This window comes from Entelurus aequoreus, linkage group LG16, assembly GCF_033978785.1.
Source record: "Entelurus aequoreus isolate RoL-2023_Sb linkage group LG16, RoL_Eaeq_v1.1, whole genome shotgun sequence".
Taxonomy (NCBI): Eukaryota; Metazoa; Chordata; class Actinopteri; order Syngnathiformes; family Syngnathidae; genus Entelurus; species Entelurus aequoreus.
Genome location: NC_084746.1, coordinates 31,103,617 through 31,117,962, shown reverse-complemented (window position 1 = coordinate 31,117,962; position 14,346 = coordinate 31,103,617). Strand labels below are relative to the sequence as shown.

The 14,346-nt window shown below is 38.9% G+C and overlaps 1 protein-coding gene across 3 annotated transcripts in view; it reads right to left on the bottom strand.

Moving 5' to 3' along the window:
• Nucleotides 1-8,984, bottom strand: part of prtfdc1b (phosphoribosyl transferase domain containing 1b) — a 39,759-nt gene extending 30,775 nt beyond the window's left edge. For all 3 annotated transcript variants that reach the window (XM_062022633.1, XM_062022634.1, XM_062022635.1), the window contains exons 1-3: nucleotides 8,836-8,984; nucleotides 8,597-8,703; nucleotides 879-1,062 (exon numbers count right to left, since the gene is read on the bottom strand). In XM_062022633.1, the coding sequence (XP_061878617.1) occupies nucleotides 879-1,062; nucleotides 8,597-8,703; nucleotides 8,836-8,883 (339 nt within the window). In that variant the 5' untranslated portion in view covers nucleotides 8,884-8,984. The remainder of the gene's footprint in view (nucleotides 1-878; nucleotides 1,063-8,596; nucleotides 8,704-8,835) is intronic.
• Between the last annotated feature and the right edge of the window lie 5,362 nt (nucleotides 8,985-14,346).

Sequence of the window (14,346 nt, the reverse complement as noted above, 5' to 3'; positions counted from 1 at the left end):
CTATATTGAGTAAAACATGCTTGAAACTAGAATATCAACTGTTGCAAAGCTGTGTCATCAACACTAACAAGTATAAAACTGCATTTTTAAAGTACTCATTTCTTATTTTAAGCATTAAATAAAAAATCATGACATGATACAATTGTGTCTCATAATTGAACCGGCAGTTAATATTTAAACAATTAACATGTGACATTTCAAACAATTTTGAACAGAAATAGTTAATGCACATTCAGATAAATTCTTCAAAATTACAATTTAAAAAAAATTGGCCGGGGGCCGGGCTGTAAATATATATATATATATATATATATATATATATATATATATATATATATATATATATATATATATATATTCCTTGCTCACTAATTGACTGAAAGAGCATGCACTGGGCGCGATGATGTCATGTTATCGATGGGAAAATGCATTTTTAGACAATATGATTTGCCTGAGCGTTGCCTTTTTTGCCTTTCCATTAAGAAAAATTAACTAGTTTTTAGTGTAAGTTTGCTGGTTTCAAGAAATGTAATGCGGAGCGCATATCATTATGTCAAGATACTGGCACTAGCATCTACTTAATTTAAGAATATTTTTCAACATATTGAGAAAAAAGGTCTCATATTTGTTTTTTCTATCAAGAAAAGTGCACTTGTTATTAGTGAGAATATACTTATTTTAAGGTATTTTGGGGTTCATTGAGGTTAACTAATTTTACTTGTTTTGGAAAGTCTTGACAAGCCACATTTTCTTGTTCTATTGGCAGATAATTTTGCTTAGTTCAAGTAAAATACCCCTAATTTTTGTATTTTTTTCCTTGTTTTTGAACACTGACTTTTTGCAGTGCATTATATGAGATTTAAAAAAAGAAAGCTCACCAGGTAGCTTTTGAGACGTATAAAGTGGACCCTCATGGGGATGGTGCGGTCCGAGCTGCAGCTCAACGCCTTGATCTTGTCCACCAGGTCTGCGCAGAACTGGTAGCCCCCTTTGAGCACGCATAGGACCACGATGTCATGGTCCCCCAGGTCATCCATGATGTTTCGGGCGAGACGTTCCGTTCTGGGCAAACAAAAGGCGTAGGGGTTCATGACACAAAGCCTCCATCCATTCTCAATGATGCCATATCATGGAGACAGAACATTTTTTATTTATTTTATTAAAATGTCCTGTCCAGCCACTCAGGCAAGTCATATATTTGATGTACATGCCCAGTTTAACTTTAACTGTAATATAGGCTGTACAAAAGAGAAGTGTGGGATCTCTCTCTTGTTGCCCTATTTGTTTTTTACTTTATTAAATGGATTTTTTTTTATGTTTGGGCAGCTGGACCAGAGCAGGTAGGGATAGAAAGAAGAAAAAAAGGAAGACAGAGGGGGAAATTGTGGGGTCAAGACGGGGATAAGACAGAGAGACAACAACAACAACAACAACAAAAAGTACAGTAACAACACAACAGAACACTTGCTTTTGTTGTCATCACACAGAGAGTGTGATGACAACCATAGAGCAGGAAATAAAATCCACTGTACAACACAATTAATTTTAACAAACAGATGCACATACTATACACTTAATACACTATACCACAGGTGTCATTAAATTTGGCCCGCCACTTCATCTGATGTGGCCTGCCATATTTTTTTATGCATGCTGCCACATTATTTTACGAGCAGGCCACTTCATTTACGTGGTCCGCCAAATTATTTTATGTGGCCCGCCACATCATTGTATCTGCACCATCTTGTCATTTGATGTGGCCTGCTAAATGTATTTGTTTCTTTCAATTTGAACAAAACAAGTTATTGCATGCAATTGCATATGTTTTACAATAATGAATTGAATATTAATTGATTTATTCACTTTTTTGGGCAGAGGGTTATCAAAAATAAATACGTAAATATCTGCTCATCACCTTGACTTACAATTTCAAAGCAAGTTATCCCTCAAAAAGAGATGCTTATGTATACTGTGTAACAAGGCTAATATGCGTTTGTATACACATACGCACAGTACAGGCCAAAAGTTTGGACACACCTTCTCATTCAATGTGTTTTCTTTATTTTCATGACTATTTACATTGTAGATTGTCACTGAAGGCATCACAACTATGAATGAACACATGTGGAGTTATGTACTTAACAAAAAAAGGTGGAATAACTGAAAACATGTTTTATATTCTAGTTTCTTCAAAATAGCCACCCTTTGCTTGTCTACGTATATGACAGGAGCACTTTGCAACTACTTCCGTCCAAAATGTGTGTGAGTCAAGGCACCAAAGTGCAGCTGTTTTTTGAGAGCTACTGCAAAAATGCTAGTAAAGATCTTCTGAAAGACAGGAGCACTCAGCTCTTTTTAATTCATCACTCCATCTATTTTCTACCGCTTGTCTCTCTATGCTGTTTTTAATGCCCTACTGCAAAAAACACTAATCAAAGATCCTCTATATGCCAGAAACGCTCTGCTGTTTTTTAATGCCGTGCTGCAAAAAACACTAATCAAAGATCCTCAATATGACTGAAACGCTCTGCTGTTTCTAATGCCAAGTTGCAAAAAAAACTAATCAAAGATCCTCTGAATGCCAGAAACGCTTTTCTGTTTTTTAATGCCCTGCTGCAAAAAGCACTAATCAAATATCCTCTATATGACAGAAATGCTCTGCTGTTTTTTAATGCCATGCTGCAAACACTAATCAAAGATCCTCCATACGACAGAAATGCTCTGCAGTTTTTAATGCCCTGCTGCAAACAACACTAATCAAAGATCTTCTATAAGACAGAAATGCTCTGCTGTTTTTTAATGCCCTGCTGTGCAAAAAAACTCTAATCAAAGATCCTCTATATGCCAGAAATGCTTTTCTGTTTTTTAATGCCCTGCTGCAAAAACACTAATCAAAGATCCTCTATATCAGTGGTCCCCAACCTTTTTGTAACTGCGGACCGGTCAACGCTTCAAAATTTGTCCCACGGACCTGGGGAGGAGGGATTTTTATTTATTTATTTTGTCTTAAAAAAATTCAATCATGTGTGCTTACGGACTGTATCCCTGCTGACTGTATTGATCTACATTGATATATAATGTATGAACCAGAAATATTAATAACAGAAAGAAACAACCATTTTGTGTGAATGAGTGTGAATGAGTGTAAATGGGGGAGGGAGGTTTTTTGGGTTGGTGCACTAATTGTAAGTGTATCTTGTGTTTTTTATGTTGATTTAATAAAAAAATTTAAAAATATTTTTTTATTTATTTATTTTTATTTCTTGTGCGGCCCGATACCAATCGATCCACGGACCGGTTGGGGACCACTGCTCTATATGACAGAAATGCTCTGCTGTTTTTTAATGCCCTGCTGCAAAAAACACTAATCAAAGATCCTCTACATGCCAGAAATGCTCTTCTGTTTTTAATGCCCTGCTGCAAAAAACACTAATCAAGGGCTTTATAGGCAGAATTGAGTGGCTCCTATAGGCTCCATTGTAAGCGGACTTTTGATCAAATTTATTTCATATTTTGAATGTACAAACCCCGTTTCCATATGAGTTGGGAAATTGTATTAGATGTAAATATAAACGGAATACAATGATTTGCAAATCATTTTAACCCATATTGAGTTGAATATGCTACAAAGACAACATATTTGATGTTCAAACTGATAAACATTTTTTTGTTGTTGCAAATAATCATTAACTTTAGAATTTGATGCCAGCAACACGTGACAAAGAAGTTGGGAAAGGTGGCAATAAATACTGATAAAGTTGAGGAATGCTCATCAAACACTTATTTGGAACATCCCACAGGTGAACAGGCAAATTGGGAACAGGTGGGTGCCATGATTGGGTATAAAAGTAGATTCCATGAAATGCTCAGTCATTCACAAACAAGGATGGGGCGAGGGTCACCACTTTGTCAACAAATGCATGAGCAAATTGTTGAACAGTTTAAGAAAAACCTTTCTCAACCAGCTATTGCAAATAATTTAGGAATTTCACCATCTACGGTTTATAATATCATCAAAGGGTTCAGAGAATCTGGAGAAATCACTGCACGTAAGCAGCTAAGCCCGTGACCTTCGATCCCTCAGGCTGTACTGCATCAACAAGCAACATCAGTGTGTAAAGGATATCACCATATAGGCTCAGGAATACTTCAGAAACCCACTGTCAGTAACTACAGTTGGTCGCTACATCTGTAAGTGCAAGTTAAAACTCTCCTATGCAAGGCGAAAACCATTTATCAACAACACCCAGAAACGCCGTCGGCCTCGCTGGGCCTGAGCTCATCTAAGATGGACTGATGCAAAGTGGAAAAGTGTTCTGTGGTCTGACGAGTCCACATTTCAAATTGTTTTTGGAAACTGTGTACGTCGTGTTCTCCGGATCAAAGAGGAAAAGAACCATCCGGATTGTTATAGGCGCAAAGTTGAAAAGCCAGCATCTGTGATGGTGTGGGGGTGTATTAGTGCCCAAGACATGGGTAACTTACACATCTGTGAAGGCGCCATTAAAGGCCTACTGAAACCCACTACTACCGACCACGCAGTCTGATAGTTTATGTATCAATGATGAAATCTTAACATTGCAACACATGCCAATACTGCCGGGTTAACTTATAAAGTGCAATTTTAAATTTCCCGCTAAACTTCCGGTTGAAAACGTCTTTGTATGATGACGTATGCACGTGACGTCACTAGTTAAACGGAAGTATTGGTACACCTTTGAATCCAATACAAAAAAGCTCTGTTTTCATCTCAAAATTCCACAGTATTCTGGACATCTGTGTTGGTGAATCTTTTGCAATTTGTTTAATGAACAATGAAGACTGCAAAGAAGAAAGTTGTAGGTGGGATCGGTGTATTAGCGGCTGGCTGTAGCAACACAACCAGGAGGACTTTGACTTGGATAGCAGACGCGCTAGCCGACGCTAGCCGCCGACTGCACGGATGATCGGGTGAAGTCCTTCGTCCTTCCGTCGATCGCTGGAACGCAGGTGAGCACGGGTGTTGATGAGCAGATGAGGGCTGGCTGGCGTAGGTGGAGCGCTAATGTTTTTATCATAGCTCTGTGAGGTCCCGTTGCTAAGTTAGCTTCAATGGCGTCGTTAGCAACAGCATTGTTACTCTTCGCGAAGCTGGAAAGCATTAACCGTGTATTTACATGTCCAGGGTTTAATAGTATTGTTGATTTTCTGTCTATCCTTCCAGTCAGGGATTTATTTCAATCAATCAATCAATGTTTATTTATATAGCCCTAAATCACAAGTGTCTCAAAGGGCTGTACAAGCCACAACGACATCCTCGGTACAGAGCCCACATACGGGCAAGGAAAAACTCACCCCAGTGGGACGTCGGTGAATGACTATGAGAAACCTTGGAGAGGACCGCATATGTGGGTAACCCCCCCCTATTGTTTATATCTGCAATTGAGCCCGATGCTATCACTTTAGCTCCGTAGCTAAAGTGTTTCGCCGATGTATTGTCGTGGAGATAAAAGTCACTGTGAATGTCCATTTCGCGTTCTCGACTCTCATTTTCAAGAGGATATAGTATCCAAGGTGGTTTAAAATACAAATCTGTGATCCACAATAGAAAAAGGAGAGAGTGTGGAATCCAATGAGCCAGCTTGTACCTAAGTTACGGTCAGAGCGAAAAAAGATACGTCCTGCACTGCACTGTAGTCCTTCACTCTCACTTTTCTCATCCACAAATCTTTCATCCTCGCTCAAACTAATGGGGTAATCGTCACTTTCTCGGTCTGAATCTCTCTCGCTGCTGGTGTAAACAATAGGGAAATGTGAGCAGCACTCCAGCTTGTGACGTCACGCTACTTCCGGTAGGGGCAAGGCTTTTTTTTATCAGCAACCAAAAGTTGCAAACTTTATCGTTGTTATTCTCTACTAAATCCTTTCAGCAAAAATATGGCAATATCGCGAAATTATTAAGTATGACACATAGAATGGATCTGCTATCCCCGTTTAAATTAAAAAAATTCATTTCAGTAGGCCTTTAATGCTGAAAGGTACATACAGGTTTTGGAGCAACATATGTTGCCATCCAAGCAACGTTACCATGGACGCCCCTGCTTATTTCAGCAAGACAATGCCAAGCCACGTGTTACAACAGCGTGGCTTCATAGTAAAAGAGTGCGGGTACTAGACTGGCCTGCCTGTAGTCCAGACCTGGCTCCCATTAAAAATGTGTGGCGCATTATGAAGCCTAAAATACCACAACGGAGACCCCCGGACTGTCGAACAACTTAAGCTGTACATCAAGCAAGAATGGGAAATAATTCCACCTGAGAAGCTTAAAAAATGTGTCTCCTCAGTTCCCAAACGTTTACTGAGTGTTGTTAAAAGGAAAGGCCATGTAACACAGTGGTGAACATGCCCTTTCCCAACTACTTTGGCACGTGTTGCAGCCATGAAATTCTAAGTTAATTATTATTTGCTAAAAAAAAATAAAGTTTATGAGTTTGAACATCAAATATCTTGTCTTTGTACTGCATTCAATTGAATATGGGTTCAAAAGGATTTGCAAATCATTGTATTCCGTTTATATTTACATCTAACACAATTTCCCAACTCATATGGAAACAGGGTTTGTAATACCCGTATGTTGAAGCACAGTACGTCTGACTGCGGTAGCCGTAATGCTTCCGGAGCTTACCAAAGTCGTACAAAAATGTTTTGACGGATTTTTGAGCACTGTGTGTAATGTTCTATATTCTCAATGAAATATGTAAGTTTTGGGCTTGCATGCAAACCTGTACTTGCTAGCGTCATTAATTGAACAGGAAGCGTCAACCTGCAGTCCACAAGTATCTCGTATGTGTGACTACCAACTACTGGTCAGACTTATCATTACATCATGTACCAAATAAAACTGCTTTGAGGTCGGTAATTTGGCTTGTGGGCCTACAGTTAAATATCCCTGACATTGTACCGTACAGTATTTCAACTTTATTGCTTGTAATGCTAAGCTATCTTGACAGGCCTGTTAATATTACCATGAATTGATTTACGTGGACCCCGACTTTTTAAAGGCTTACTGAAACCCACTACTACCGACCACGCAGTCTGATAGTTTATATATCAATGATGAAATCTTAACATTGCAACACATGCCAATACGGCCGGGTTAACTTATAAAGTGCAATTTTCAATTTCCCGCTAAACTTCCGGTTGAAAACGTTTATGTATGATGACGTATGCACGTGACGTCCATCGTTGAAACGGAAGTATGTGGACACATTGAATCCAATACAAAAAGCTCTGTTTTCATCTCAAAATTCCACAGTATTCTGAACATCTGTTTTGGTGAATCTTTTGCAATTTGTTTAATGAACAATGAAGACTGCAAAGAAGAAAGTTGTAGGTGGGATCGGTGTATTAGCGGCGGACTACAGCAACACAACCAGGAGGACTTTGAGATGGATAGCAGATGCGCTAGCCGCCGACCTCACCTTGACTTCCTCCGTCTCCGGGCCGCCGACCGCATCTGTGATCGGGTGAAGTCCTTCGTCGAGCCGTCGATCGCGGGAACGCAGGTGAGCACGGGTGTTGATGAGCAGATGAGGGCTGGCGTAGGTGGATAGCTAATGTTTTTAGCATAGCTCTGTGAGGTCCGGTTGCTAAGTTAGCTTCAATGGCGTCGTTAGCAACAGCATTGTTAAGCTTCGCCAAGCTGGAAAGCATTAACCGTGTATTTACAGGAACATGGTTTAATAGTATTGTTGGTCTTCTGTCTATCCTTCCAGTCAGGGGTTCATTTCTTTTGTTTCTATATGCAGTTAAGCACGATTCTATCACGTTAGCTCCGTAGCTAAAGTGCTTCGCCGATGTATTGTAGTGGAGATAAAAGTCACTGTGAATGTCCATTTCGCGTTCTCGACTCTCATTTTCAAGCGGATATAGTATCCGAGGTGGTTTAAAAATACAAATCCGTGATCCACAATAGAAAAAGGAGAGAGTGTGGAATCCAATGAGCCCTTTTACCTAAGTTACGGTCAAAGCGAAAAAAGATATGTCCTGCACTGCACTCTAGTACTTCACTCTAACGTTCCTCATCCACAAATCTTTCATCCTCGCTCAAATTAATGGGGTAATCGTCGCTTTCTCGGTCTGAATCGCTCTCGCTGCATTGAAAACAATGGGGAAATGTGAGGAGCCTTTCAACCTTTGACGTCACGCTACTTCCGGTACAGGCAAGGCTTTTTTTTTTTTTATCAGCGAGCAAAAGTTGCGAACTTTATCGTCGATGTTCTCTACTAAATCCTTTCAGCAAAAATATGGCAATATCGCAAAATGATCAAGTATTACATATTGAATGGATCTGCTATCCCCGTTTAAATAAAAAAATGTAATTTCAGTAGGCCTTTAAACAAGTTGAAAAACATATTCGGGTGTTACCATTTAGTGGTCAATTGTACGGAATATGCACTATACTGTGCAATCTACTCATAAAAGTGTCAATCAATCAATCAATATGATGCAATCGTTTGATGCCTGTGGTAAATGTCTGCAGACATTTGCAGAACAGTCAGTCCATGCACTAATACAGTCAGGCTGCGCATATTTTTTTAGCAAAGTGTTGCAGTACCTGTCCATGATGACTCCGTGTGGAACCACCACGCATTCCAGGTCTCCTGCGTAGTGTGCAGGATAGCTGAAGAGTTCTAAACTGTAACCCGGCCAGTCATCGTCGATCTGAAAGCAAAGCATTATCGTCATTTTTGCATCCTCGCCCGGCAAGTTGTAAAAACTTCCCAACGTGTTCGTGCAGCCATAAAAGTTTGCAGCATGATGGAAGTTAAGTCTGCTTTTTTTTTTTTTTATTACCACAATCCCGCCGCTTCCTCCCTCGGTTTGGAGCACGATGCCAGCCATGTCGTCTTTTTCCCTCTCGATCCTTTACTGCCAACACGCCACAGAAAGTAGCTGTGCAAGCATATGCAAGCTCCAGTGAAGAATGTATCACGCCGGGGAGAGGAGGAGCAAAAGAGGGTTGGAGGAATGCGCGCTTGATCGACCAGTATATCACTATGTGGACATTGGAATGGATTATTCAAGAAACTCTTCAAACTTAAAGTGTTTACAAAGTACAAAGAAGAAGAACCACGATAAACATTCTGAATTTATTTAACTCATCCATTCTTTCACTCTCATAATAATCTTACTTATCTCATCATATGAAATGTAACTTACTTCACCAATTATTATTTATTTATTTATTTATTTTTATTGTGATTACTTATGGAGTATATTGTGAATAAATTGAGAACAGAAAGTGAACAAAAGTTGTAGCAACTGTTATGTAAAAGAAAAGGGGTAGGATTAAATAAGCTCTGCTTCTTCCTGCTCCTTTTCGAACATGTTGAAAAGGGAACCTGTAAATTGTGATGTGTCATGTTGTATGCTTGCATGTTCCAAATAAACTCAAACTCTACTCAACTCAACTCAACCCTTGCAGACAGTGTCGTACCAATCAATGGCCGCTAGGGGTGCACTTACCTTTCCATTGCACGCACACGACTACAGTAAGGTTATAATTATAAGGATTTTACGTTACTTATAGATTCAACAATGTAATACTACTAAGAAAAACATTTATTAATAAATATATGCCTTCGAATTTCACCTCCAGCTCTCCTTTTGCTGTACTTTAAACGTTTAACAATGACAAGCTACTAAATAGTTTGCATGTTCTGTATATATTTGCTCATCTGTATATCCATGTGTAGTTATGTTTTTGCCACATACTGTGTTTTTTTTAATTTAATTTACTATGTTTCTTTAATTTTCAAATAATCATTTATAATTTCCTACATTCAAAATAAAATTTAAACCAAAATAAATGATGATCAATTGATGAAATATTTGATTTACGACAATCATAGCCTCACTGAGTTATTATACATTTTAGTCAATGTTTTTGAGATATTTAACGTGTAAAAAAAACCCACACCTGTACTATGAACACTAAGTATACTTTCACAATCTAATAATATCCATAAAAATATTACATTTAAAAAAATTACAAAACTAATAAGGGGATGTTATTTTGAATACTGTTTTTTTATATCTTGTATATATTGTTTTATCTTTGTAAATCATTTTGAAGAGCAAAACACAGTTGTTTTTTTATTCAGCAGGATTAGCTATTAATTTGGATGTATGTCATTTACTTACCTATTCATTCCACGCACGCAACTACAGTAAGGTTATAATTATAAAGATTTTACATTACTTATAGATACAACAAACAATGTAATAATAGTAAGAAAACACATTTATTAAATATATGCCTTAGAATTCCACCTCCATCACTTTTTTTGCTGTTCTTTAAACGTTCAACAATGACAAGCTACTAAATATGTTTGCATGTTCTGTATCTATTTGCTCATCTGTATATCCATGTGTAGTTACGTTTTTGCTACATACTGTGTTTTTTAAATTTTATTTCATTAACTATGTTTTTTTAATTTTCAAATAATCATTTATAAATTCCCAAGACAATTAAGTACATTCAAAATAAAATTTAAACCAAAATGAATTATGATCAATAGATTTGATTTAGGACAACTGTATTTTTTAAAATCTTGTGTATATTGTTTTATCTTTGTAAATTATTTTGAAGAGCAAAACACGAACACAATATTTTTTTTAGATTCAGCTGTAGCATGTTCTTTATTTTTTTCTTTCTTTAGTTTATTTCGCACATGAACACACTTACAGCATAATACATCACACTATTTCATATTTCACTTTACATCATGTCCGAAAAGGAGTAGGAAGAAGCAACGCTTATTTAATCCTACCCCTTTCCCACTTCAGAGCATTTACTAATACAAACCCCGTTTCCATATGAGTTGGGAAATTGTGTTAGATGTAAATATAAACGGAATACAATGATTTGCAAATCATTTTCAACCCATATTCAGTTGAATATGCTACAAAGACAACATATTTAAATGTTCAAACTGATAAACATTTTTATTGTTGCAAATAATCATTAACTTTAGAATTTGATACCAGCAACACGTGATAAAGAAGTTGGGAAAGGTGGCAATAAATACTGATAAAGTTGAGGAATGCTCATCAAACACTTATTTGGAACATCCCACAGGTGAACAGGCAAATTGGGAACAGGTGGGTGCCATGATTGGGTATAAAAGTAGATTCCATGAAATGCTCAGACATTTTCAAACAAGGATGGGGCGAGGGTCACCACTTTGTCAACAAATGCGTGAGCAAATTGTTCAACAGTTTAAGAAAAACCTCTCTCAACCAGCTATTGCAAGGAATTTAGGGATTTCACCATCTACGGTCCGTAATATCATCAAATGGTTCAGAGAATCTGGAGAAATCACTGCACGTAAGCAGCTAAGCCCGTGACCTTCGATCCCTCAGGCTGTACTGCATCAACAAGCGACATCAGTGTGTAAAGGATATCACCACATGGGCTCAGGAACACTTCAGAAACCCACTGTCAGTAACTACAGTTGGTCGCTACATCTGTAAGTGCAAGTTAAAACTCTCCTATGCAAGGCGAAAACTGTTAATCAACAACACCCAGAAACGCTGTCGGCTTTGCTGGGCCTGAGATTATCTAAGATGGACTGATACAAAGTGTAAAAGTGTTCTGTGGTCTGACGAGTCCACATTTCAAATTGTTTTTGGAAACTGTGGACGTCGTGTCCTCCGGACCAAAGAGGAAAAGAACCATCCGGATTGTTATAGGCGCAAAGTTCAAAAGCCAGCATCTGTGATGGTATGGGGGTGTATTAGTGCCCAAGACATGGGTAACTTACACATCTCTGAAGGCGCCATTAATGCTGAAAGGTACATACAGGTTTTGGAGCAACATATGTTGCCATCCAAGCAACGTTACCATGGACGCCCCTGCTTATTTCAGCAAGACAATGCCAAGCCACGTGTTACATCAACGTGGCTTCATAGTAAAAGAGTGCGGGTACTAGACTGGCCTGCCTGTAGTCCAGACCTGTCTCCCATTGAAAATGTGTGGCGCATTATGAAGCCTAAAATACCACAACGGAGACCCTGGACTGTTGAACAACTTAAGCTGTACATCAAGCAAGAATGGGAAAGAATTCCACCTGGGAAGCTTAAAAAATGTGTCTCCTCCGTTCCCAAACGTTTACTGAGTGTTGTTAAAAGGAAAGGCCATGTAACACAATTTCCCAACTCATATGGAAACGGGGTTTGTACATACGTTCATTTATTGACTTCTTTTTGTAGCACAATGACATCCGTGAATGATTATTTCAGCAGTTTTTGTAATAAATAATTAAGTCAGTCATGATAAACATACTGAGATGAAGAATATCCCATTTTCAATAAGGTTGACGGTGTTTCTCATAATTATTCTTCTTTGTACTTTGTAAGCACCATTAATTTGAAGAACCTCTTAAACTGGATCATATCAGTACATTGTTTAACTTCTTTACTTAATCCATTCCATAATTTAGTTCCACATACTGACATGCTAAAGGTTTTTAGGGTTGTATGAGCATACCAATGTTTTAAATTAGATTTTCCTCTAAGGTTATATTTCTCCTCTTTAGTTGAGAAGAATTGTTGGACATTCTTGGGTAGCAGCTTATAGTTTGCTTTGTACATCATCTTAGCTGTTTGCAATTTTACCAAATCATCAGACATCAATATATTGTGCAGGGGTACCTAATAAATTGAATACATGCCGCACATTTACAATGCACTGTGCTCCACTTGAAGTTAAAGTTAAAGTCCCAACCATAGTCACACACACACACACACACTAAGTGTGGTGAAATTACTCTCCGCATTAGACCCATCCCCATGTTCACCCCCTGGGAGGTGAGGGGAGCAGTGAGCAGCGCTCGGGATTCATTTTGGTGATTTAACCCCCAATTCCAACCCTTGATGCTGAGTGGGAGGCAGGGAGGCAACGGGTCCTATTTCTATAGTCTTTGGTATGACTCGGGTTGAACTCACAACATTCCAGTCTAATCACAAGGCCACTGAGCAGGCCCCACACGGCCTCAAGCTAAACAGACATTTTTTAAAAGCTATTTAAATGCAAAAAGATGACAAAAATGCATTGTTTTTCTTAATATTGTAATATCATTATTTTTTTTTTAGTCGTGGAAATATCAAGTAACTTTAACACACTGAGTGAAATATCTATAAATATACATGAACGGGCCAGTAAAATACATAGATGTTGTAACATTGCCATCTTGTGGACAAAAAAAGGAACAGCAGTAGTATGTGGTTCATACCGAGATTCTTTCCCACTGCATTTGGCCATGCATTGCAGCCTTTATCGTCATGTGTGCGTGTCGTTTGCGTCAGGGTGTGAATAAGTAATATTTCCCACATCATCACGTGACACCCATTTCACCATCAGCATCATCATCATCATCACCCTGCAACAATCTTCTGCACGCCGCTGAGCAGCAGAGACAAGGTGTCTGCTCTTCCTCCTCCTCCTCCTCCTCCTCCGTGGCAGCAGCTGTAATTACACGACGTGCGGGGAAGGCACATGTCAACATTACATTTCAATCAGCACGCACCTCGGAGGGACGAGGAGGCGTTCACGCTACGCCAAAGTGACAAAAATCCATCAAGAAGGAGGTAAAAAATTACCATCTGGCGTGACAAGTTTCATCACATCTTCTCTTTCAAATGTTACAGTCCACTTGCATCGACGGGCTAAAAGGTGCAGTGACGAGTGATATCCAGCAGAGGGCGCTACAGGGCTGTAATGGAACAATTGTATCTGTTATTTGAAAACAAATAAGTTAAAAAGTTAAAGTACCCATGATTGTCACACACACACTAGGTGTGGCAAAATTATTCTCTGCATTTGACCCATCCCCATGTTCACCCCCTGGGAGGTGAGGGGAGCAGTGAGCAGCAGCGGTGGCCGCGCCCGGGAATTATTTTTGGTGATTTAACCCCCAATTCCAACCCTTGATGCTGAGTGCCAAGCAGAGAAGTAATGGGCCCCATTTTTATAGTCTTTGGTATGACTGGGCCGGAGTTTGAACTCACGACCTACCGATACCGACACTCTAACCACTAGGCAATAGCAAAGGGCGGCGTGGGGGCTGTTTGGACATATGGTTTTCTACACCAAAATTAATCTATTTATTAAACTTCTTCTTCTTCTTCTCCACATTTTGGCGCGCTCTACCTTCCACATTTTTCACCCGATTCAATTCTGTTTTTGGACATCACTACTTGCCGTAGTTTTGAAGCAATGCATGATGGGAATCCGGATGTCGTGTTGTCATTGTATTAATGTGCCGGCTAGGATAAACACACGCTGAGAAATAGCGCCGTGCC